The sequence below is a fragment of the Rattus norvegicus genome, chromosome 2 (assembly GCF_036323735.1).
Source record: "Rattus norvegicus strain BN/NHsdMcwi chromosome 2, GRCr8, whole genome shotgun sequence".
In the NCBI taxonomy this organism is placed as follows: Eukaryota; Metazoa; Chordata; class Mammalia; order Rodentia; family Muridae; genus Rattus; species Rattus norvegicus.
Window position 1 is genome coordinate 166967963 of NC_086020.1, and position 26247 is coordinate 166994209.

At 43.3% G+C, this 26247-nt stretch overlaps 1 protein-coding gene across 4 annotated transcripts in view; it reads right to left on the bottom strand.

Moving 5' to 3' along the window:
* Positions 1-26247, bottom strand: part of Fnip2 (folliculin interacting protein 2) — a 111765-nt gene that overhangs the window by 73237 nt on the left and 12281 nt on the right. For 2 of the 4 annotated variants that reach the window (XM_008761099.4, XM_008761101.4), the window contains exon 1: positions 1-26247. This exon is cut by the window's right edge. The exons of the other annotated variants lie outside the window; for them this stretch is intronic. In XM_008761099.4, coding sequence (XP_008759321.1) covers positions 1-176 — 176 coding nt within the window. In that variant the 5' untranslated portion in view covers positions 177-26247. 4 annotated transcript variants of the gene reach the window in all.

The following is a 26247-nucleotide window of genomic DNA, read 5'->3' on the forward strand; positions in this document are numbered from 1 at the left end:
CTGTGATTGAGCACCATGGAATTTGTGTCCCGTCCTCCTCTGGCACATTTTGAGATCTTTGCACATACAAGTGTCTTGAAAATCCTCCCAACACCAGAAGTGGCATCAGTCACACATCTGGCTGACTCTTGTTGGCCTACTGGCCAATTTGTACTGTTTGCTGTACCACCACACATCTCCGGAGGGCACAGATGCTCTTCAGTTGATCCTGACCATCAGTGTGGACTAGAGCATTCTGGAAAGTTCCTTCGTTATCTGAGGATATTCCACAGTGACGAGCAGCAGCTTCAGTCTAAAGATCACTTCACTCCACTCCAAGCCCAGCACGAGAGCCAAGCTACTACTAACTTCCTCTTTTAGGAGCTTTAAAAAAAGGAACGTTCATTTATCATGTAAATGAAGCCCAGGATGACTTCTAGAAGCGGATGTGCTCTCAGTAAACCCATAATAAAAGACAAGTACAAATCTCTCCCTGCTTCTCCTAAGCCTGTACTCTAGTGCACGCAACAGGTCCAGCAGCTTGCACTGACTCATACCATCTGCATCCCGAGCTGAGTTTACACGCAGTCCTGCCTTCACTAGTCACGAGCCCAGCTCATGTGGCTCTGGGTAAACCTTCAGCTGCAAGGTTGCTCTGACATTGGCCACACCACCCTCTTAATGGTTCTCATGTGAGTATGTATCAGCTGACAGCTGCTACTCCAACCTTGCAAAACTCTGTCCACAGTGAGGGAAGGATGGTTACCCACAACAGTCAAATGGAGATCTTAATATGTAGAAGACGATGTGTGGGATGAGAAGCAGAGTCGGGGCACGTCTGGCCGTCATGAGTGGGGACGGGGGAGTAAGGATAATGAGAGCAACTGACAGTAAAAAGCCTCCTAACTCTTGCGTTGAACTCCTGGGCATATTCAAGCTGAGAAAGCCCTGAACTACCTGAATACCAGAACAATTCTGGCTTCTGACATCAATATAGCTCACCTAGGTATGAGAATGTTATGCGATAAATTTGAGCTGGTGGTTCGTGGAGAAAGTGTTTTCCCTAAAAGAATAAGATCCACGGGTCCCTTAAACACAGGTCAAGGCTAGAGACAAAAACAGGGCGGTACTAATTCCTTTTGCCTGGAATTGGGTTGAAGAAAGTAGTACTGGGTCTATCCCTAAGGTCTGGTGGATTCTTCCTACACTCTTAGTCCTAAAAGTTATCTTTATAAATTATCCACTAATGTAAGGTAAGGAAAACTAACGATGCCAGGGCCAGGCCGCAGTTGCCTTAAGACACTTTACACGCCATACATGAGACCGGAGGCTCCCTCGCACCCGAGGCCCCCAAATGAAATAAAAAACGAAGCCGTCCCAAGTAATCAAGATTGCGACACACCTATGAGGACAAACTGTTTTCTCTGTGGCAATCGCTAAATTGATGGTATCAGGATAGACACAGATAGGGAGAGAATGAATTCCTTTTGGCAGGAAGGGGCTTAAAGCTTGGACTACAGGCCACAGTCTGGTCATGGGTTCTCTTTTTTCCTTTGAACTGTCTAAAATAACTTTAAAAAAAAAAGAAAGAATATTCAAATTATTATAAAAAATAGTTCCATATTAAGGGACGGAGCAGCTTGGGGACACAAATGGCCTACTAAAGAACAAATTCAGTATCTCCCAGTCATCTGATGCTCAGACTAAGCTTGCTAAAGAAACAAGGACAGGCTCAAGACTGATTAAATATGGCTTAAACTGCGGGTGGTGGGGGGCGGGAGGAGTGCGGATAGGAGGATGGCACACACCTTTAATCCTAGCACTGGGAGACAGGCAGGCGGATCTCTGTGAGTTCAAGGCCAGCCTAGTCTACAAACCGAGTCCAGGACAGCCAGGGTTTGTTACACAGAGAAACCCTGCCTCAAACAAACAAGCAACAAAAAAGGGCACAAATACTAAATTCTATACAGCAGAAGCACTAGGGAAATGCACCTCACTTTTGTGTAAAATATGAATTTGGAGGCTGATTGGTAGAATGTTTGGCCAGCATGCCTGAAGCCTGACATTCAGTCCCCAGCACCTCACAGAGTGGTGAACCACATCAAGTCTTAGCACTGGGGAGACAGAGACAATCTGAGACTAGCCTGAGGGACATGAGACTGTCTTAAACAGTTAATAATAAAACAAATGATATTTGCCTTAAAACGTCCATCTGTAATTGACTAGTATCTAAGGAAAGATCATAAAACACTCATTTTTAAAGGGAAGGGAGACTAAGATAGAACCCAGGGGCTTTATACATGCTAGGCAAGTATTCTAGTCATTGTGCTATACCACCAGCTGTCATGAAATTCTTTTTCAACATTATACACACACTTAGCAGTTTAGCCACAAAACTGGAATTTCCAAAGTAATTCCAAATAATGTCATAAATACAACTATTTTATCCCCTACCCAAGATAAGTGTGTATGTATAAAATAATTTAAAACAAGAGTAACAGACCAAAGAAAGCATGACATTTGGATGATAAGGGAGCTGACTGCATCTGGATGGGATTCTCTTAACAGAAACTAAAAGAACCTCACTACTTAACCCCTTCCTTAATCAGTAACTATATGCCCCCAATGGGAATCTTCCATATGACCCAGGTCCCTGTCCCCTTTTTTAATACCTACTGCATGTTTATTTTTCTATAATAAGTATGCTGTAGGACATTTAGTAGTTTATAAATTCTTAGCATATAAAAAGTGGGTCTTGGCATTGTTCTGTGAGCCACAGAGAGAATTTTACCTTTGGTGTAGACACTTCTGAGGGCTTAGAATGCATTCCATATTTGCATCATGTCTCTGTGACAGACTGTCTGTAATACTGTACAACCTCCCCCTGCTACTAAGTTCCCACAGAGGCTTGGAGATCTTGTGGTCATTCCAATCAATATGACTCACATCATATCTTATGAGAAAAAAAGACATCGAAACTTACAAAAAAATGTGAAAGCAACATTTTCTCTCTACATTTCCTCTCTATGTTCCTTAATCTTTAACTCTGTAATTCAAAATCTGATAGAAATAAATAAAATACAAAAACCACACCATCATACTTAATTCTGAAGCCTCTTTTCTACCCAAATCGTCTCACATTTAAATAAGTCTTCAAACTTCTGCAGTAAATGAAAAACAACTGTCTCACCACAACCATCTTTCTGAGACATGAGAGCGCTCCCAGGATTGACAGAGGTAAGAAAAGGTATATTGGTATCTCCTGAGCTCAACACTGCTGTTTATTTTGAATCATCTTTCTCCTGAAATGGAACCATCCACTCACATGGGTCCTCACATTGTGAAACCTCACGTCCCCCAATGATTACCAGTTTTACTTGTGGCCCTACTCATGGTGGCCTTCCCTATTTCCCTCACAAAGCTCAGCCACACATCACAGAAAACAGAGGGCACCTAAAATCATTGTCTGTGGTCACTGACTAGACGCCACAGCTCAGCTGCAGCTGCCACACTGCCTGCAACCTCTGCTGCCTCAGCTGGCTGGGTCATAGCACAGCAAGCCTCAGGTGCTAGGAGGCAGGGCCAGAGAGAACAGAGGTGCAAGGGAGCCCTGCAGTATCTGAAAGGCATGGACTACAGGCTACAGTTGACACCAGGGCCTCACAAATGCTATATATGTGCTCTACTCCTGACACAGTCCCAGCCTGTCAGTTGTTTAAACTGCTGTTGCACTGTTTCCATTCACAAATCCCAGGACTGAATCAGTCCTACAAAACAGCAAGTTTTGACCAGTGAACAGCGAATCACTTAGATAGCAACTGTACTTAATGTCCACTGCGTGTAATGAGAACCTCTGATCACCCACAGCACTGTTTCCTGTCATGCAGTCTTCTCCAAAACCATTCAGTACACTGCTGCAGGACCACCTCCACTCCAAGACTGGACACCAGGGGAATGTGAGCTTCCACACCTGATGCAGAGTTAGGAGAACTAAAGGCAGGAAAGTTTCAGGTTAAATACTGGTGCATTTGCGTATCTCTCTAACCTCATACTGTGAAAGGGGAAGCAGTGTTCACAATACATAATACATAATGAAAACCCAACTCAACAGCCACAATTGAGGAATGGGTTAGAGAAGAAAAACGTAAAACCTGGCCAAGCTCCTGCAATGTACCCACATCTAATAAACCCACTTAAGCAATCCTTCTCTACCAATTCCTATTATCTTCAGGAGAAACAAAACCGCAGGCCACAGCATCACATCTGACCCTTTACTGTGTCTTTCTCTCTTCCACTTCCAGACAACTGACAGCACAGCTGTGATTTTTCAAAATGTGTCTAAGAACAGACTTGAGAGTATTAAGAGGTGCTCTCCTTGATTTCAATATTGGAGATGGAAACACTGGCCCAAGTAAAATATGTAGTTTTCTGCGTATTGTAACTCAAAGAGTGGCAGGAGGGACAGAGTCAAGGCTACGGCTGTAGAGATGGCTCAGTCAGTAAAGTGCGTGCTGAGCAAGTCTGAGTACCTGAGCTCCATCTTTTGCACCCTCACAAAAGCCAGGCACTGCAATGCATGCCTGTAATCTCAGCACTGAGGAAGCATACACAGGAAGATGCCTGGCCTTGCTGGCCAGTCAGTCTAGCTGAATAAATGAACTCTGTGTTTAGTGGCAGAAACTTACCCTAAAATAAGGTAGAAAGTGACTGAGAAGATCATCCTTGGCTACAAAGCAAGTCTGTATGATGTCAGCAAGTATCTTGAGTTACATAAGACTCTGTGTCTCAAGAAAAAACAAAACCCAACACTCATGGTTCAGACATGTAACCCCAGCACTCCAGAGGTAGTAGAAGCAAGAAGATCAAGAATTCAAGGTCATCCTCAGGTACATAGCAAGTTTGAGGCCAGCCTGGGCTACAAGAGACCCAAGAAAGAAAAGAGATAGGGAGGGAGGAAGAAAGGAAGATCTCATGCTAGCCTACTGCAAGCGGACTGAGGTTAGGGAGTGGAAGAACTTTTTGCTACAGCGTGCTTTAAGAAAGGGGCTTCAGAGTCAGATTCAAGACTGGAACCAAGTTGGTCAGAGATGGGATCCGAGGTAGTAGGTAGTGACTCAACAGCACCCTGTCCTCACAAGGCCAATTCAGTATGTAATCAAACAATACCCATGCCTATCTGTGCCAGAACACATCTGTATTATCTCCACTCACCAGACAAGCATGACAGTCAGGAAATTTGGCAATCTATACAAACTCAGTTGTACAAAACAGATAATAGTTAGCTAGATGCATGGAGTGCTTATTTTGCATGCCAGGAATTGTTCCCTGGGTTTCTCTCAATCACAGGAAGTGGGCAGTGGTAATGTGGCCTTTTAACAGACAGAACCAAACACATGAAAGGGAAACAATAGCTGTGCATGGCTGTGCACCTGTAATCACAGCTACCTAAGAGACTGAGGCAGGGGGATGATGAGTGTAAGGTCTGGCTGCTCTATATAGTGAGTTCAAGGAGAACCTAGACAACTTACTGAGATCTTGCTTCAAAAATTAAAAATGCACTGAGTATAGAGTATGTAGCTTAGAGCTAGGGCTAGCCCATTGCCTGGTGTGTGCAGTTTCCAGCACCATGAAGAGAAGAGAGGGGAAGAGAGATAATGGAGGGCATGAGGGAGTCAGAAACTGGGAGCGTACAAAGGAGCAGAGAAAGGTGTGGTAGGAAAGGGAGGGAGGGAGGGAAGAAAAGTGGACGAGTGAGAGAAGGACGGAAGGAAGCTGAAGTTTGTGATTGTCAGTGGCCAGGCCATGATTTATCCTGAGTGAGCGTGAGGCTCAATCACGAGCACCCTCACACTGTTCTGCCAGAGGAACCCACCTGGGTGTGACCCCCTGTACAAACCACCGGATATCACTGTCTCAAGTCAATTTTGTCTCTACTACTTTGAATCCTTTGCCACTTCGAATGTTTGGATTCTAAGTTAGCACTGAGGACAAGGCCCCAGTCACAGGCTCTGTGGGTGACTAAGTCTCTTATCAGACACCTTGCCATGAACCCTGCCCTGCTCACCTGTAAACATCCCCTGTGCAGCAGCCAAGCACACCACGGGGTTTGCATTCTGCTGCCATTTGACTACCCAGCCTGGCATTCAGTTAGGTGGGCAGGGTGCGGGCTCTCACTGCTCTTCAACAAGGATATTCCTGCTCATACTCCTCCTCTCTTCCCTTCCAACCCATTTCTCTCTTCACCCCACACCAAAGCACACTAAAATCACCAAGGGTTACTGCTTTGACTTCAAATAAGCATGCTTACGATTTTTTTCTAGTTTTAAGCATACTTCATGCTTAGCACGACCATCTCTGGGGCTATTCCCAGCATAATCTTTTTTAAAGTTACGTGAAAATTCATGAGGATCTATGGTTCCTAAAGCCGTGCTTGGAAGTTATGCCTAGGATTTTACCATTCTGAGAGCTAAGGAAGGAAGACTGAAAGTTCAAGTCTAGCCTGGGTACATAATGAACTCAAACCTACTTTGAGCTATACAGTGAATTCAAAGACAGCCTGGGCTCTCTAATGAGCTCAAAGCCAGTTTGGGCTATATAGGAATTCAAGGACAGCCTGGGCTACAGCAAACAAACAAACAAAAAAGCTCTATTGTTCCTCTTTTAGAATCTAGGTGATCTTCTCCCCGCCATCTCCATACTCTGAAGAGTCACTAAGGGCACTAAAGACTTTCTTTTGTGTGTTCATGGACACAAAAAAAAAAAAACCCTCATCTACTAACACACTAAATTAAAAAAATAGCAAGACTCAAAGTTAATACACAGTTTGATATTATGTGTATTCTGAAGTATAGAAAAACTAAACTAGAAGTAAATATCAGAATGTCTTAAGGGAGCCAGACTGAGCCTACTTTTCTTTTTCTCCCTTATTTAGTCTCTATTTCTCCAATAATATGCATTTATTACCTACAAATAGATTTGTATTTTACTCATTATAATTATTCTATTATTAAAATTAATTATATTTTATTATGAATTACAATTTAATTGTTTTATTATAAATTTATTATTTCAGATAAATATTTTCCCAGAAATGATCCCTTCACTTCTTGATTCTGTAGGTTTTACAGTACAGGAATCAACCAGAGCCAATACAACCTCACAGAAATTTGAAAAAAAAAAAAAACAAAAACCCAAAAAAACCCAGTAAGTAACCATTTCAAAAGCGCCTGCCCTGTCAAAGGGTACAATCCACTCACACTTCTTTACCATAACTGTTAGTATTTCTTTAAGTCAGCAACAATGTAGAGACATAACTACAAACAAGACTGTGGAATTCTTTCACTGGGGGACTTTAATGCTAAGGAGAGGTACAGCCCACTCAGGCAAACACTGTGGAATTGTACTTATGTATTGTGTGGCTGCCTGTGGGTGTGGCAGAGTATGCACGGAGATCAGAGGACGACTTGAGAGCTGGGTCTCTAATTCCACAACCGGATCCAGGGATCAAACTTGGATCCTCAGGCTTAGTGGCAAGTACCTTGACCCTCTGAACCATCTCACTATCTTGGGAAAATTCTAAACTATTCACATTACTTTAAAAAAAAAAAAAAAGCTATTCAAAGGTTCTCTAAGGAAGTGGCTGCCTGCTGACAGCACAGAATGAGGGGAGGTGAGAAGGTTGCAGGGGTTCCCCTGCCTATCCTGTGAAACAGTAGCTCTGATAAGAGTTGTGATAAGGGGTTGGGAATTTAGCTCAGTGGTAGAGCGCTTGCCTAGCAAATGCCAAGGCCCTGGGTTCGGTCCCCAGCTCTGAAAAAAAGAAAAAAGAAAAAAGAAAAAAAAAAAAGAGCTGTGATAAAATGTGGCTGCAGCTACTCTGTTCTCATACCTTGTCATTAAAAAGGCACGAAGGGAGAACTAATAAGAGATTGACCATGCATGAAGTGTCCCTGTCTGAGAAAAATAAGCATGAAGATAGACTTTCAATTTTTTGTTTTAGTGTTTGCTTTTTTCCTATGAGGTCCAGTATCAGAGACCTCAAACACGTATTTTTTATGTATAATTTTGCAGCCCATTCCTCTGTTTGGGTAAAATTAATGATAGCCACACTCATTTTAAGATTATCAATAGTTATGTGACTAAAGAGACAACTCAGTGGTTATGAGCACTTGTTCTTGCAGAGGACCCTCACAGTGGCTCACAACCATCCATAATTCCAGTTTCAGGGCATTCAATGCCCTCCTCTGCCCTCCGAAGGCACCAGGCATACACATGGTGCACAGACATACATTTGGGCAAAACACTCAGACACATTAAAAAAAAAGATTATCAACCACTGGAAAACATTAGCAACACGCATTACATAATTTTTTAAAATTTAACTCTGATGTCTGCAGGTTGTCATCAATAGTCCAGTCCTGTTTAGAATGTTGGAAGCTGAACTATTGTTGGATTAAGGCCATCATGTCTGGAATCATTCACAGGTCTCTCATTTCCTGAAAATCATGTGAGCAGGGTACACAGAAGTAGAGGTGTTCTGGAATTCTGAAGGGCATTTGCAGAAATTCTTTTCTTTTTGAAAGGGTGGGGGAGCAGCATCTTATATACCCCAGGCTGTCCTCAAACGTTCCATGTAGCCAAGGAAGACTCTGAATTTCTGATCCTTATGCCTCCCACTCCTAAGTGCTGAGAGCACAGGTATGTGCTGCCATGGTCAACACTAAATTATTCTTAGCAGAATCTTATCATTTGGGGGAAATAGGTTTGGAAATGCACCTACACAAGAATGCCTCAGAATCCTCCCTTCTCTTTTATTTGGACATAACGCTGTAGCGCAATTAACTTCTCCACAAATAATTTGCACCAAGTACCCATTACTGAGCATGCACTGCAGAGTGCTATATATGGCAGGGTCATAAGACACGCAGGACTGAGAAGCACCATTTCACATGCTCTAACCACAGCTAAGTTGTAACTATGTTGGATCAGCAGGGAGGCCCTCTGTGGTAAGCCTCATTTTTTCACAACCCTCTGTACTTCCTCATATGCCTTGTCCTACACACACCTGTCCCACATTAGACTGATTCATGAGTCTCCCTGAAAAAGAGACTTTTTGTGAAAAGTCCTCTCTTACATTTTTAACTCTGGGGCAGGGGATAGCACTCAGGCAGGGCCTTGCTAGTGCTGTTTAGTGCTTGTTTTCGCTTTTGGAGACAAGGTCTCATGTGTCCCAGACTAGTCTTGAGCTTACTGTACAGTCAAGGACAACCTGAATTCAGGATCCCCCAGCCACCCACCTCCCAGGAGCCAAGCAGCTATATGCCATAATACCTAATTAATAATATACACTAAGCTTTGATCTAGGGACTCACTATGTAGACCAGGTAGGTTACATAAGACCCTATCTCTAAACCAACTAAATAAATAAATAAACTTTAAAAAACACAAATAAATAAAAGTATTTGTTAAAAGATGACTCTCTCCTGTCTTCTTTAGATTAATGGGCAACAAACATGTTTATATCAGAACAAAATTAAAATTAAAAGCTTCTTGTGTAACAAATGCATCACTAATTAAGAAAGATCCAGCAATCTTTAGGTTCTAATAGCCCAAAAAAAAAAAAAAAAAGCTGCATCTGCTGCTTAAGAATATGTAGAAATCAGGGGCTGGGGATTTAGCTCAGTGGTAGAGCGCTTACCTAGGAAGCGCAAGGCCCTGGGTTCGGTCCCCAGCTCCGAAAAAAAGAACCAAAAAAAAAGAATATGTAGAAATCAATTTATGAGAAGGGAAGGCAAGGAAAAGGATGTTGAACTGTGAATCAGCAGATACATCTCTCTGAGTAAGCGCCTCATGGTAAGCCTGAGTACCAGGAACTCAGGAGGCATCAGAGCATGCAGGGGGAAGGGGCCAAGTCAGCTGCTTGGTCACAGAAGGCTGGGATAGAAGACAAGCACACCTAGTTCTGGCCCAGTTACTCACTGTCCGTGTGACTCAGGAAAACTCCTCAAACATCCGTAAGTCTCCTCAGCTATGACTCTACCATCTCCAAGGGCTTTGAAATACATGTGAGCAGCTGAGAAACCCCCTGAAAACCTATTGGGCTCCAGACAAAGGCGATGGACTGTCTGTCTGTCTGTCTGTCTGTCTGTCTGTGTGTGTACACAAGGTCCACAGTACTCACTGTGTGCTGACAGCTCAGAGAGGACAGCATGAGATTCACACCACACAAAGTCAAGAGAAACAAGTGGCCACAACATCTGGCAAATGATTTTACTAAAAATCAGTCACCTCCTAACTTCAATTCCAACCCTCAAAATGCAGCCGGCTCTCTGGAATCGCCAAAAAATTACACAATCTAAAATAGATTCTGCAAAGCCCACAGAGAAGGGTAAACTGCACAACAAGTCAATACAAGTCAGATAATTATATCTACGAAATAATTAGCTTCCAAATTGTCTCTTCCACTGACAAAGGCCCCTTATACCACAATCACAACACCTGTAACTACACCAATTCCTCTGTCTGAAACACCTTCCAAGTGACTTTCAGAGCTGAACCGTGTAAGCTCACTAGGAAGAAACCAAGGTCATTCACTCGGTAAGAATTTCCCAACATCCTCCACAGGAAGACAGAATGCACTTGGAAGGATTTGCTTCTTAGAGCACAGAACAGCCTAGCCATAACCAGGCCTCAGCTCTTCCCCCACAGTGTGTGTACCTTAGAAGACAGTTTCAGCCTTCTCCTGTCCAGGATCATAACTTTGCAAGGACATCTGGACTGTGAAGACTGCCATAAAGGCAGGTGTGAGGGTGTTATCCACTGAAAGCAAATCTTAAATCTTGGATTGCACCATCTCCACAAACATTAGTATTCTAGTTGCCATTGTAAAGTATCACTCTCTTTCCACATCTCACCCCACAGCAGTGTTGGGATGTCTTTTCTGAATTCCAGGGCTAGGTAAGGAACTTCTCAAGAAAGGAAACTGTATCTGAAACTGCCTGATTAGCCTTTCAACCAGACTGGCCTCAACAATCCTCCCACTTCAGCCTCTGGTGTCCAGGGATCACAGCATGTCACCATACCTCAGTGGTTTAGAGGCCATCTCCATTCAGATTACACACATTTGGAGTAGCACCAGCTGCGTGTTGCCATCGTACTGAGCTGGGCAGCAGAGATTCAGAACCACAAAGATGGCAAGTGATTTGCCTCTGTTCCACTTGCAGCTTCTGTCACTGAAACCAGCGCGAAACAAAAAGGAGGTCCAATCCCTGGTGAGTAGCAGATTTTGATGGCTGAAATGCAGGGTCCAAAGTTACCGGTGACTGTTGGGCGGAAGCTGACTGTCTCCCCAACCCCTACGCAAACAGAACTGAGAAGAATCGTTACCCCTATTTGCTGGATCTTCACATTCACCAGACTTAAATGCCATAATAACGAAAATCATATGACAAGGAACTGAAAAACTGAGCCATGAGAAGACAAACCTATAAAGTGAACATCAAAACCAGCGTGTCCAGGGATGGGGTCTCTCCCCACAGTCACACTGTGGGACACTGTAGAGAACAGGTGAACCAACATGGATTACACTGTCAGTATGCAATAGAGTATGGGTTTTCCGTTCACTTGTTAGCACTAGCCCTGAAAGCACACCATCATGTCTCACTTCAGAGCCTCTTGTTAGACTCTAGCACAGCTCCTGAAATATAGAAGGCATCTGTGAATATTTCTTAGCGAGAACTATACCCAGGTTTAACTCTGGCTCCTCTCAGGAAGGAAAGTTCCTAGATGAAGAAGAATGTGGAAATCCTTCTCGCTGGGTCTCTGTCTCTCCTCTCCAAAAGGGCAATGCTCTCAGTGTCCCCAACGCCACTGCGTGCTGTCTGTGTATGGGGTGAGCTGGGGAGAACGTGGGGGAGAAGCTGCTGAGCAAGGAGGCAGGGCAATCCTAGGCTTACGGGGGCAACCGAACACTTCCAGCATTCTCAACAGCAGCTGACTGCAAGCAAGTAATCTCTGCATTCCCAGGATGCAACACACAAATGAGAGAGAGAGTGAGAGAGTGAGAGAGTGAGAGAGTGAGAGAGAGTGAGAGAGAGAGAGAGAGAGAGAGAGAGAGAGAGAAAAGAAATCTGGCACTCTGAGTTCCATCCCCAGACCCACGTGGCAGAAATAGAGACCCAATTTCCACAAGCTATCCTTTGACTTACACGCACCACCACACAAAATAAAATTTAAGAAACAATAACAAAAATGAAAAATATTCTGAGTCTGGAGTGTTTGTGGACACTAAAATAAAAATAACCTTTCAGAGGGAACCCAAAGCAATGCTGTGGGTGCTTAGGAGAAAGCAGGGATTCCTACTTAGAACAACCACCCAGGGTTGGGGATTTAGCTCAGTGGTAGAGCACTTGACTAGCAAGCACAAGGCCCTGGGTTCAGTCCCCAGCTGGGGAGGGAGGGGGGGACAGGATACACACATACACACACACACACACACACACACACACACACACACACACACACACACACACACAACCACACCTCACCTCATTGGCTTCTCCGCCTTCCTTTGTCACTCCCCGCTCCCCACCCCCCCCTCTTCTTTCAGAAAACTGGCAGCAAATCCTAACTATGGTTTAGTTATGGGAAATCACGGAGCAAAGCCTGGTGGCAGATGCGACCATCTCAGCATTCCTAGAGGTGGGAGGATGAGGAAGGTCAAGGACAGCCTGGACTAGAACTCTCCCAAAAACCAAGAGAAAGAGAAGGAAAAGGTAAAATGAAGTCTCCACTGAACAAAGACACTTAGCAACCCCTTGCCGAGTGCTTCTGCGAGGCCTCCTGTGTGTGCAGTCAGCTCCCATCACACCCCTTGACAGAATAATGGGGAATAAACCTTCTCAAACTGAACTCCCACAGGGCAGCGCATTCCAGCTTCCAGCCCTGGAACGGGACTTGTCAGGCCGTGCTCTTGAATGAAGAATGACTGGAGACACTAGAGCAACAGGCTGTAGGCACCACAATACCTCTTTTCCTCAGCCATGTTCTCTACCCTCTTCTGACCTACCAACTCTGCTAGAAGGTAAAGCTCTCACTTTATTCTTGCCCCATACTCAGGAGAAAGAGGGCTGTAGAACCTGGACAGATGCCTCGCTGGGTCCCACCCAGTCTCTTAGTCTTAGATCAGACTTTTCAACCACATTTAAACACTGTGCCCACGCTTCCACCAAGTCCATGCAATTTCCACCAGGAGCTGACATGAGTCTCGGAGAGCTTCCAGAAAGATGAACACGTGGAGTTTCTTGGAGGATAACATGTTCCAAAAGGATGCCATAGCTTCCACCTCTCTCCTTGAGTTTTGTGAATGACTCAAGTCCATTAATCAAATCTGCAGAGAGGACTTTGGGAACCCTGATTTACAACTGGTGGGCCAGACCATAAGAAACCACCTGGCACTGGCATCTGCAGGGAGGAGTCTTGTGAGTAATTCCTCAGCCTGTGGGACATGATGCTAACTTCCCATAAGTATTCAGGGAAATGGTGTCAAAAGTGACCTGGATCTCAACACCTCAGAGGCATCCAGAACTGACTGGTTACCTGCTTGGAAAGTGATAAAGAACCTCACATAGGTCAAAAGCATCTGTTGGGAAAAGAGAGTAGGAGAAAGTGAGTTTGAAAATAAGTTTGTTTTCCCCACACAGGGGTTGGGCAAGTTCATTCTTACGCTTAGCCTTCTAGCTCAAAACACACATCAGAAGCATAAATTAAGAGGTAGTGATAGTTTGAGTACCACAAAAGCCATTATCCTAATAAATGAGGAAACGCTCCTCAGGAAGAAAGAGCGCGCGCACGCACACACACACACACACACACACACACACACACACACGCACGCACGCACGCACACACGCACACTGCTCCTTTCAGAGTGTGGTGTTACAGGTGGAGGGTGGAGGGTAGGGGAGCTTGACTGTCAAGTCCAGTTGATCCCTAGTCACTTCTACTTTTCACAGCTGTTGTGATAAAACATTGAACAAAAACAACTTGGTGTAAGGAAGGGTTATTTGGCTTACATCTTACATCATAAAGAGATGCTCAGGAAGAAACCGAAGCAGAGACCAAGGGAGGACTGCTCCATACTGGTTTGCTCTCCATGGCTTGTTCTGCTACCTTTTTTTACAGTCTAAGCTGGCACAGATCCATGTGCCTAGGAATGGCACCACCCACAGTGGTCTGTGGGCCCACCTGCATCAATTAGCAACCAAGACAATGCCCCAAAGACATGCCTACAGGCCAGTCTGATGGAGGCAGTTTGTTGATTGAGGCTCCCTCTTCCCAGGTTTGTCAAGCTCACAAACCAAGATTAGCCATCAAACTACTGTACCTAGAAAATTGATTCTTCAGCATTAGACGAATGAAGATGCTTTCATTCTTCTGATGTGCCTTTAACGGCTTCAGACCAATCAATCATAGCAGGTCTGCAACAAACTCTTATCACACTGGTCCTCTACCAGGTCCCCTACCCCCAAGGTAAGGCACCCTTCTTCTTGAACACCTTCCCCTCTACTCCCCACCACACTCCCACCCCTGCCAGGATTAAGCCACTTATCCCGGAAGCTGGAAAAACAGACTCTCCCACTTCCAGTCAAAGCCATTCACCTGTGGCAGAGTTTCCTGTCACATTGTTGTTGGTCTCGGATAAAGATGAGTATCTAAAGGCGAAGAGGTCAAGAGGCTTGAGCCACTACACTGCGGCAACAGCACACCTGATTACTAACAAACACTGAATGCCAGGAAATCCTGAGAGTGTGGTTCAGAGAGCAGGAGGTGGGCCGGGCAGGGCAATAACCAGATTAGAGGCAGACTATAATAGGAATGGCTTAGTGCTCTCCTGAGCGCAGCCTGCTGTTAGTGCAGCCATGTTTGCTTAAGGAACGTCCAATTGCTCGCCACCCCCCACACCCCATTTGCTTCCTGCCCACCATGAAGAAGTTCCACCATATGCTCCCATTGCCTCCATGTTTTACTAAGGACCTGCAGCCAAATAACCATGGACTGAACCCTTCAAAATCAGTCTTTCCTACTTTAAATGGTTTCTAGAGTGAAACTGCCCACGGTGGCACAAAAGTACCTGACGTGGCAACTTCTTAAAAAACAAGAATGAAGACAAAGACTATGATTTGTGGGAGTAGGGGGAAGTATGTGTCAGTGACAAAGCCACCTTTAGCCAAATGTGAGGACCTAAGTTTGATCCTGGGGACCTACATGATTGCAGATGAGTTTGAACCAACTATCAAAAACTGTCCTCTGACCTTCATGTGCACCACAGCATGTGTGCACCTGTGCGCCCCCACACGTGTACATATACCAATAAATAAGTGAGTCAATCTAAATGCTTTGAATAATTTCCTTGGTTTTCTGGCTTTAAAAAAAAAAAAAAGATCTATTTTGCTCTCTTACTCTCGCTCTGTCCTCTTGCTCCTTAACCTCTCTTTGACCATTCCCCTCCCCACTCTCTCCACATGCTCACAGCCAGCCTCTACTCCTACACACACACACACACACACACACCTCTCTCTCTCTCTCTCTGCCTTTCTCTGTCTCTACTCCCTCAACTCCCCTCCCCATGCCCTGAATAAACTCTATTCTATTACAAAAAAAAAAAAAAAAGAGTGTTTTGTCTGTATATATGAATGTGCACTATGTAAACGCCTTGCACCTTCAGAGGCCAGAAGAGGACGTCAGATACCTGGAGCTAGAATTACTAACGGTTATATACTACTACCACGAGGGTGCTGGAACCAGACCCAAGTCTCCTGCATAAGCAGCCAGTGCTCTTAATGACTGAACTACCTTTTCAGCCTGTTTTTTGTTATTGTAGTTTTTTGTTTTTTTCTTGTTTCTTTGTTTTGTTTTGAGATTTTTTTTTTAAAGCCTTTTGGGACAAGGTCTTATTCCTTAGCCCTAGGTAACTCTGAAATGACTATGTAGACCAGGCTGGCCTCAGACATGCAGCAATCCTTCTGCATCTGCTTCTTACATGCTGGGATTACATGCATGTGCCACTATACCTGACCCAAGCACAGTATTTTGGCTTCGGAGTTTAAAAAAAAGAAGCAGCAACTCAGACCTGTCCATAAATAAGAGGACGCTTCTTCCAGAGAAGGACAAAGTATAGTACATAATCCTTCTAGAAGCTTCTATGAAGAACATTAGGTCTAACTAGAAGATAGAAGATCTTCTCTATCATGTGCCTCTACTAAAATTACCAAAAGCCCCAAGCAAAAGATCAAAGGGGCTGTGTGTGAGTGTGTGTGTGTCTGTATGTATCTCTGTGTGTGTGTGTCTGTGTGTGTCTGTGTATCTGTGGCTTGCTGGTCAGGCAGTCTAGCCAATCAGTGACATTTCCAGGTTCAGGGAGAGAACCTGACTCCTAACCACCAAAGCGGGTAATGATGTGGTCAACAGTGACAGGCAGTCAGTAGGCACAGCGGAGCACTCTTGTAATCTAGGTACCCTGAAGGCAGAGGCTGGAGGAGCATGAGCTGAAGAGCAACCTGGGCTCCACAGAATACTGCTGAAATAGAAACAAAGAAGGGAGGGAAAAGGCAAGTCCCAAGCAAAGAACCTTCACAAAGAGAAAGTCAACACTGTGTGAAGGACTGAGGTGAGTTCACTATAATAAAATGAAGGAGGCTGGGTTTGACTTTTAGAGGTGCCTATCTGTTCTAAGAGTCAATGTCAGAAAGAAGCAAATGAAACAATACAAACGCACATAGATTAATGGCGTGGCTTCAATGACAATGACCTATAGTCTAACAGGGAAAGCAGGAGGATCAGGAGCTGAGCACCATTCTCAGACAGCTACATAGTGAGTTCAAGGACATCCTGGGCTACAAAAGACCTTGACACATAACGTGAGCGCGCGCGCGCACACACACACACACACACACACACACACACACACACACACACACACACACACACAAATAGCAGTCTTCAAGTACAGAACAGGACAAGGAAAAAGTAGGCAGAAGGAACATTTTCCATACCACAAGAATACAAACTAGCAGAGGCATAATACTAAAACTAAAATAGAATCAAACTGGATCCATCAGTCCATTTTGGATTCTTTAATTTTTAAGAATTTCTTTATCTGTACTTGTATGAGTGTTTGTTTGCATGTATATCTGTGCACCATATTCACACAGTGCCCTCAGAGACCAGAAGAGGACATTGGATCCCAAAAGCCTGGAGTTACAGATAGTTTTGAGCCACCATGTAGGTGCCAGAAATCAAACCCAGGTCCTCTGGAAGAGCACCCAATGTTCTTAACCACTGAACTAAAGGACCACACAGAAACAAGAAATGCAAACCTGCTAAGGAAAAACATTTGCGGAGAGAGGTATAGGCTAGAAATGTGTGAATGGCACATGAATAGCACAGAAAACGGTCCTCCAAATTGATGAATAGGATTACCCTAAATTAAAAGCTTCAACAGACAAAAGAAACTATCAATGGAATGAACAGACAAGACAGCCTAAAGAATGGGAGAAGGCCTTTATCGGCTATACTTTCCATCAGTATTTAATATCTAGAATATATAAAGAACCACAAAACAATAACCTTCCAAAAAACTGAAGTACCAGTCACTAAATGCAACACCAAACTGAACTGTTTGAAAAAGGAAAAAAGAAGCATAAATGACACTTCCGCAAGTTTTGCTTTCTAAAATAGTTGTGCTGACTTTAATTTTACAACTCGTAAAGACATTTTTATTTTTAAAATTAGCTTACAAAGTAACAGGCTTCCACAATGTTCATAGTACTGGGAGTCCCCCACTCTCCCTTTCCCTCTTCTGGTAGTACCTGTCACTCACAGCCCCCCATACTGCCTCCACTCACAGCTCCCCTTACACTTTTTTCTGTAGTCCTCCCCACCCCCTCACAAATGTCTCAAAATCAAATTATAGACCTACATACAAATGTTTAAAAAAACAGGTTTAGAGCTTATTAACTGCCACATAAAAGAAATAAAATGCTATGTTCACAAGTTGAGAGGGACCAGCATCCCCTTTGAAGCAATCAACAAAGAAAATCACAGATGGCAGCTGACCTGAGCTTGGAAAAGCAATTGTAACAAAGAAATTAGTGTGGGGGGGGGGGTGGCGGCAAAAAAGAAAGTTTTCAAAGAGTTTAAGATTTATTCTGGTACTCTGGCAAATATTAGCCAGTATCTCTCTGACAACTCTAACATCATACGTTCTTACTGGAGTATTCAACTTCACCTCAATACAACTCACATGAAACCAAATACATTTCCTTTTAAAAATCCTTTCTCCTTCTAAGTACCCATGTCTGTTAATTATGCTACCATTCTCCCAGGTTACTTGGGCTCAAACCCTGCTGTCACTTAAAATATTACTGCTTGGTTTTATTATTTCTCACATCCTGCCCAGTTATCCCTAAAGAGGCACCTGTACATCCATCCATCTGTCCTGATGAGATAGCAGCAGAAGCAGGACAGCAGGTAAATAGTGCTAAACTCCAATGCAAATCTCAGCCTTAAACTAGATGGATCTTTGAAACTACATGAGGCCAGAAGAAACCCAAGAGAACGTATGCAATGCAGAGCCAAAACCAGTGAGTGAACGGCCCCTCCCGTTTCTGGGAAGACGGGGAGATGTGTGCGTGTGCAAACCTACTTTCCCAAAGGTTGACATCATACAAACCCACATCTGAGTTTGTTTTTGTTTATTTCAGGGATTCGCTGGAGCTAGGCTGTCCTAGAACTCATTATGTGGCCTGGGCTAACCCTGACCTCTCACTCCTTCTGCCTCAGCCTCCCAAATACTAAAATTACACGTGTACAGCCCAGGTCCTGCTCTCGGCATTTTTAAATGGGCAGAAAACAAGGCTTTATCTTCATGTGCTCTCCTCACTAATGGTGTCTCTGGGATAAAGCTCTGAAGGTAGATAGTGATGGGCCTGGAAAGGTGGCTCGGTGGTTAATACCGGATGCTCTCCCAGAGGACCCAGGCTTGATTACCCACGGCTCACAATCATCTGAGACTTCCGTCCCAGGGGATCCAATGCCCTCTTCTGCCTTCCATGGGCACTGCATACACAGACAAACATTCAGCCAAACAATAACACACAAAATAAAAAGAAAGAAAATCTAGGGCTGGAGAGATGGCTCAGCGGTTAAGAGCACCGACTGCTCTTCCAGAGGTCCTGAGTTCAAATCCCAGCAACCACATGGTGGCTCACAACCACCTGTAAAGAGATCCAATGCCCTCTTCTGGTGTGTCTAAGACAGCTACAGTGTATTCATATATAATAAATAAATAAATCTTTAAAGAAAATCTAAAAAGCAAAAGGAAAGAAAATGGTGCGCTGTAGGCTCAGTATCTTACACTAAAGGTTTCTAAAATAATCAGAGGCACAGCTAACACATGTGAGACCCTGGGTTCAATCCCAGCTCCCTCCCACACCCAAATTAAAACTGAAAGAAAGAGCATGGCAGAACCTCAGCCACAAGGTTACCTACCACAGCCTGGTGAGTGGAACAACAGCTCCGATGATGGAACCTTGCAGGAACCTTGAGTTGGCATGAACCCTCCAGACCGCCAGCATTCTTCATGTTCTCCAGCTACTTCCTGTGAGTTCAAACACTTCCTCCTGGAGACCAGGGAAGCTGACCTCTCAGGAATCCCTCCAACCTTACCAGGCTCTGAAGTTCAGAAATCTTACAAGACTCACAGGGCCTCTGCCTAAGGTCATATAAGCAGTTAGCAACTGCTGCGGAAAGGACTGGTGTGGCGCAGCCTGTGGTCTGGGGACTCAGCTTTCAGGTTAGTCATTGCTCTTCTGTAAGTCACCCCAGTAAACTCACTGGTTGAGCAAGCTGGACTTGGGTGGATTCATTTCTTTGGTCTATCCTTAGCATCTTATCTGGAGGGAAAAGCTATTTACTCGTAGCTCTCAGGAAAGGCCCACAACATGCTGGCATACAAGGTCAAGTCAAGCTCACCCTACCTCATATTATATTAAATACAATATTAACTTCAATGGCCCCAGCTGTAAAACTCACTACTAGAAGGGAGCAAAGAATAATGGGGACCTGGCAAAGTGTCAGTGAGAAAGCACTTGCCACTGAGCCTGATAACCTGAATTTAATCCCCCCACGTCACACAATGGAAGGACTCCCAAAAGTAGGTCCTTGGATCTCCATATTTGCACCCTGTGTGCATTCATCAACACACATGCAGGTCCTACCCATGAATAATAAAATGTAAAGAAATAAATTTAAAATCTAGCATGAGGCTTGGCCCTATTGTATGGCCATGCCTGCCTATAAACCCAGTACTCAAGGGGCAGGAGCACAAGGGGCTTAGCCAGCAGTGTTAAGATCAAAGTTCAGTGCAAATTGGGTTTATGGGGAAGACACAGTGATGCACAAATCATGGGATATGAATCTACACCAACTAGAGCTAGGGTGCACATTAATAGTCTTGGCTGGAGTAAGCAGAAGTTAGATCCGTTCCCTTCACACTCTCCAAACCAGCCACACAATACCAACAGTGCTTAGCACGCTGGAGGATAACACGTCTGAAAATATGTCTCCATAGTGTAAGATATAACTGCCGTTTGTCCACAATCATCACCCCGTCCCGTCACACTTTTTTTAACTTCCTTTTTGCTTTCCAGTTCTTGGGTCACCTATTTTCATATTTGCTGATATTTACATTTCATATTTGACTTAGATACTTAACAGTTTGGAATGTTTAATTTATAGTAAACAGTGTATGTTAAAATATTCATAATCATTTGGTATCCTAGGACACTAACTCTGTAGTTTTCCTGTTGTACAACTGGTGTTTGTCATTGATCAGCATAATGACAATGCCTAAAGAATGACCATCTCTACATACGCTTTTTAAGTCTTTATGAACAAGAGCTTTTTCTTTTGAGCTATTCAGGTCGACAAACAGACGGCTAGGTCAAATAAAGCATGAGTACCTGAGACCAGATCTCCAGGACCCATTTGAAATCTGGGAGCTACACCGTGTGCGTCTGTGACTCTAGAACCAAACCAAGCTCCACATTCAGTGAGAGACCTTGTCTTGAAGAATATGAGGGCAACTGAGGAAACACCCAGTGTTTACCTGGGTGCTATACCACATGCACACGGATGCATGCACATGTGCCTAATGAACGCCAAGTCTTATAATGACATAAGTAACACTGAACTTGTGAGATCAACCACCACTGCGTGAGCTGGTATCCAAGTTCACTCCCACCGCACAGTGTACTGTGGTTAAATCATCTCCTAAACAGCCTCCAGCTTTGCCACTGGTAAGCGTGACAGCAAGTGGAAACTCAGAGGTTGGCAGAAATTACCCTGAAAATCTACTTGACCTATGCATAAGGACCCTTTCTTTAAGCATGAATTTCGTCATTTCAATCAAAATAAGCCATCAGTCATCAAAATGAATTATTTGGGAAGGGTTTCATAGACACTGAAAGCCCAGACAAAAAGTCAGGGTCTCTAAGAGAATAATCTAGGCTTGTCAGCTGACTTCAATGTCTAGCAGCCCAGAGAACAACTAAATTAATGGGTATGCACACATTTATTCAAAGGAAATCAAGCTACTCATCAGTAGGCTGGGTTGGTGGCTCAGGAGAAGAGAGCCGGCTCCTCTAGCATCGGGGCCTGAACTCAATGAACACATATGGAAGAGTAAGGCACAGCTGCATGTGCCTCTGACCCCAAGGTGCTGGGGGTGGAGACAAGTGGGGCCTGCTGGCTGTCAGTCAAAATGGCAGGTTCCAGGTTCAATGAGCTCTCCTGGCTCAAGGGAATATGAAGGAAAGCAACTCTGCAGAGCGCTGGCTAGCCTCCTCGTCCATGTGTAAGCATGGACATTTATTGACGTGCACATACACAAACACAAGACAGGTTAGCAAAACAGCATATTGCAATGTCACACTGTATGCAACAAAATAAGAAGGGGTTGGGGATTTAGCTCAGTGGTAGAGCGCTTGCCTAGCAAGCGCAAGGCCCTGGGTTCGGTCCCCAGCTCTGAAAAAAAACAAAAACAAAAACAAAAAACAAACAAACAAAATAAACAAAAATAAGAATATTTCCTTATATTTGCATAAAATATTTATAGAAGGATACAAAAGAAATAGAATAATAGTAGCCCCTGAGGAAAGAAACTATAAACATCAAGTAAGACTTGCACATCTTTCTTATAAAATGTGTTTGCTTTTTTACCAGGTTCATCTAAAAATTAATAATCTTGGGCCTGATGACTTAAATTCAATCCCTGGAACCCATATACAGGTGAAGGAGAGAACCAACTCCACAAAGTTGTCTTCTGACTTCCACACACATGCTGGGGAACATACGCACATATAAACAAAAGTGGTTTGAAGATATTAATAATCTGTGGCTCAGTACGTAAGCAAGTCGTACAATACTTGACTAGCATTTGACCCAACTCTGAAAAAAAAAAAGATAATGATAATCTTAAACAAAAATAAATCTTAAAAAAAAAAAAACAACCCAAATATACAATTTGTTCGGGAACATATGCAGTAAGCAATACACAAGCATGCATGCATGCATACATACATACATACATACAAAGAGAGAGAAACAGATAGACAGACAGACAGAGAGCTTTTTGTAGTAAGAACCAGCTACCAACGTTTACAGTCCTCCACAGAACTGTACACTGAACAGTTCTGAACACTGAGAACACATAGACTACCCAGAGTCCATCTTTGCACGCTGGTGCCACTTGCTCCTGCCATCTCCTTATGCCCTAGCAACTAACTTATTCAATGTACCGTTCTAAAGCAAACAGCCGCTACCTGATATGCTCAGGGGAAATGTTTACTCATAGTTCATGCCATGCACACTCTGGGCCACCATTAATGATACTTCCTGTTAACCCATTTTCAAGTTAATTTATCAATGGAAAAACCTACATGGAAAATATTGATACTTTTTCTGGAGACTCTTATTTCATCCAATATGCAGATAAAATGCCTGTTGCATATTCTGACATACCAACACCAATTTCATAACTAGGTAAGCTGTATCTTAAGTCAGAGACCTGATTTGTCTTACCACAAATTAATTCACATCACTTGTGTGTATATACTACATTTTTGTTGTTATTGACACACAGGAATGCCAGAGTTTCATAGGTGAGGTTCACTGACTGTGTCTGATATATTATTCAGACAAGGTTTTTGGTTCTGGTTTTGGGGTAGAGATTATCAATCTATCCTTTTGAATGCCTGCTCTATTATTTTGTAGCCAGGAAAACAAATACTAATTATTAATGGGAGGAAAAAAGAGAAACATTTCTTTGTCTATAACAAAAGTGCTTTTTGTTTGTTTTGTTTTAAAGTTCCTTATGTAGACCAGGTTGGCCTGAAACTTGCTATGTAACGGACCTTGCCATCACCTCACCTAAGTGCAGGTGAGCACTAACACAGATTTCTGGTTTTTAATCATTTAAAATCGTTGTGTATGCTTGTGTGTGCATGTGTGTGTGCATGTGTGCTTGCATGTGCAAATGTGAGGGTCAGAGAAGAGAGTTGGCATCTAAGGTGTGAAAGACTAAAGTGTCTGGATTAGTGACTTGTCATTTTTTCTTCACACATCCTAAATCAACACTGTTCCATCTCTTGAGGAATGTGCGGGCTAACATCTAACCTGTCTCCAACTTGTGAAAAAGTACAGTTGCCATAACAACATGCAAGTAAGTTTAGGGGAAATCAGACAGTGCGCCCAGCAGGTGTGCAGGCTCCCCCTGGGCTCTGGGAGGATGAGTTTCTACACACCCACAGACAGGATGATACCTAGTAACTAGGTTTCATTTTCTATTAGGTATCAGTAGGTTAAAAAAGCGGCAATGACCATTAATTTAAAGATCTATCTATGGAATACAGACAAGCTCTTATTTATGACTTTAAAAAAAAAATCCAGGGCTGTAGAGATAGCTCAGTGCTTAAATGCACTCACTGTTCTTGCAGAGGACCTGGGTTTGGTTCAACCAACCCACATGATGACTCACAATATTCTGTAACTCCAATTTCTGAGGACTGCACACCCTCTTCTGGCCTTTGTAGGCTCCAGGCATCCGCACAGTATACATACATACATACATACATACATACATACATACATACATACAGGCAAAACACTCATACCTGTAAGTAAAAAAAACAGAATAAAATAGTACTTTTAAAAAAGTTTTAATTCTAGGAAAAGTGATGAAAAATCATTTTTCAAAACAATATATATCCCACTGTACACTATATGCTAGGTACAAATTCAGAGCTTTATCTGCAAATTAAGTAAATCATGGTACAGTGAGAAGGCATACATCTATAATCCCAGCCAGCAAGGGAGGTGGAAATAGGAGGACTGGGACTGGGAGTTTAAAGCAGAGGGCCAGTAAGAAGATAAAGGTGCATGCCACCAAACCTGACAAAAAGGTCCATCCCCAGGACCGGCATGGTGGAAGGACAGGACCAACATCCACAGGTTGTCCCTCTGACTTCTCGTTTTAAGGTGTGTGTGTGTGTGTGTGTGTGTGTGTGTGTGTGTGTGTGTGTGTGTGTGTAAGCGACCCTACACTTCCTGCATACTCAGGTAATATTTATTCCTTCACAGGTCTCTGATGGGGTTGAAGACTACATAGTCAGCCTTACTATAAGCTTAAATTATTTAGGATTTAAGAAGATGTTGTAGGTCTAAAGAGATGTTTTTAGGAAGGTAATAGAAGATAGAAAGTGATTTAGATACAGAACTCTGGTGAAATCTTTTTTTTTTCTTTTTTTTCTTTTTTTTTCGGAGCTGGGGACCGAACCCAGGGCCTTGTGCTTGCTAGGCAAGCACTCTACCACTGAGCTAAATCCCCAACCCCTAGATACAGAACTCTGAACTCACCAAGATAGGACAAATAATAAAATACTCTCTCCAGAGTTGCCCTGTTGTGGTTTGCCCTGGAGTTATCTGTATTTTGATGGTAACTCCACTGCCCCAAGGACAGCTGCCTAGTCACTACTCAGGAATCAGGTGACTTCACCAGAACCTTCTCCCCATTGGATTTGTAAAATACAGGTAGTGGCAGGTACAAAACAGAAGGAGGCCTGTCATTGGAGGAGAAGGAAGGGTGGGCAGGAGAGAAGTTTGAAGGAAGAGGAGGAAACTGGAACAAAAAGAGAAAGAGACAGGAGAGGGAGAGAGAGAAGCCGTGGCAGGACAATGGAGGCTGATGTTAAGATTCTGCTCTGTGTATTTACAGGCTGCTATTAATGTTCCTAAAGGATGGATGGTACTGGGCTTTGTATGTTTAGGTGGGCAATTATATCGTATCAATTGAATCTAAGTTTATTGTGTTGTGTGTTCTTTAATGTGTAGAGTTAAGTGTAATGGAGTGTGGGGCGACTGGTCTGAGCCACCGTGGTGTTTCCGCCAAGATATCTAGGAGATATCTTGGGGCACTGCGGTGCCGGACCTAGTGGGATAAAAGACAACCATACTTTTTTTATTTTTCATATTTTTACAATAACAGTGGCGAACCAATGTGATGGGCAAGAATCCACTAGTAATCCTAAGAGTTGAGATAAAGTTTTTATTTTCTAAGAGGAGGCCAGCGCCATGTTAAGTCATGTGATATCTCAAGCTCGGGAATTTAACAAAAAAACAGGGAAGCAGCCTGGGCTGGCAGACTATAGGTCCCAGGCTGTGTAATAAGTAATGGCAGTTCAAAGAGTTAGAGATTAAAAGCTGCTTTTTAAAGAAAGTTGTTTAGAAAGCCTTTCAGGATACTCATATTCTTTTTAACGTGGACTCGAGAATTTTGGTTGAAATCCTAGTTAGACAAGCTACTTTTTAATTACAGGTATTATTAAAAGGTGATTAAGTTTGTTTTTAGAAAGGAGAGAGTAAAGAGATTACCTGAATTAGGTGGGGATTTTCATCCACGGTTCAGAACTTAGAGAGGGAAAAATTACTAACTCCAAGTAGAGAGTTGTGATGAATGTCTGTAACACCAGGCAGACTGAATGCAGACATATATTATAGAAGTTATTAAGGTTAAAGAAGAATCTGTGGCTCCGGGTAGAGAGCTTAACAGATGATATATTTTGGACTAAAGTCCTGGTTTGATATGTTGCTTATTGATATTGGAATTGATAGAAGGTATTTGGTTTGTTTTATGAATTACCCCGCTAAAGGCCA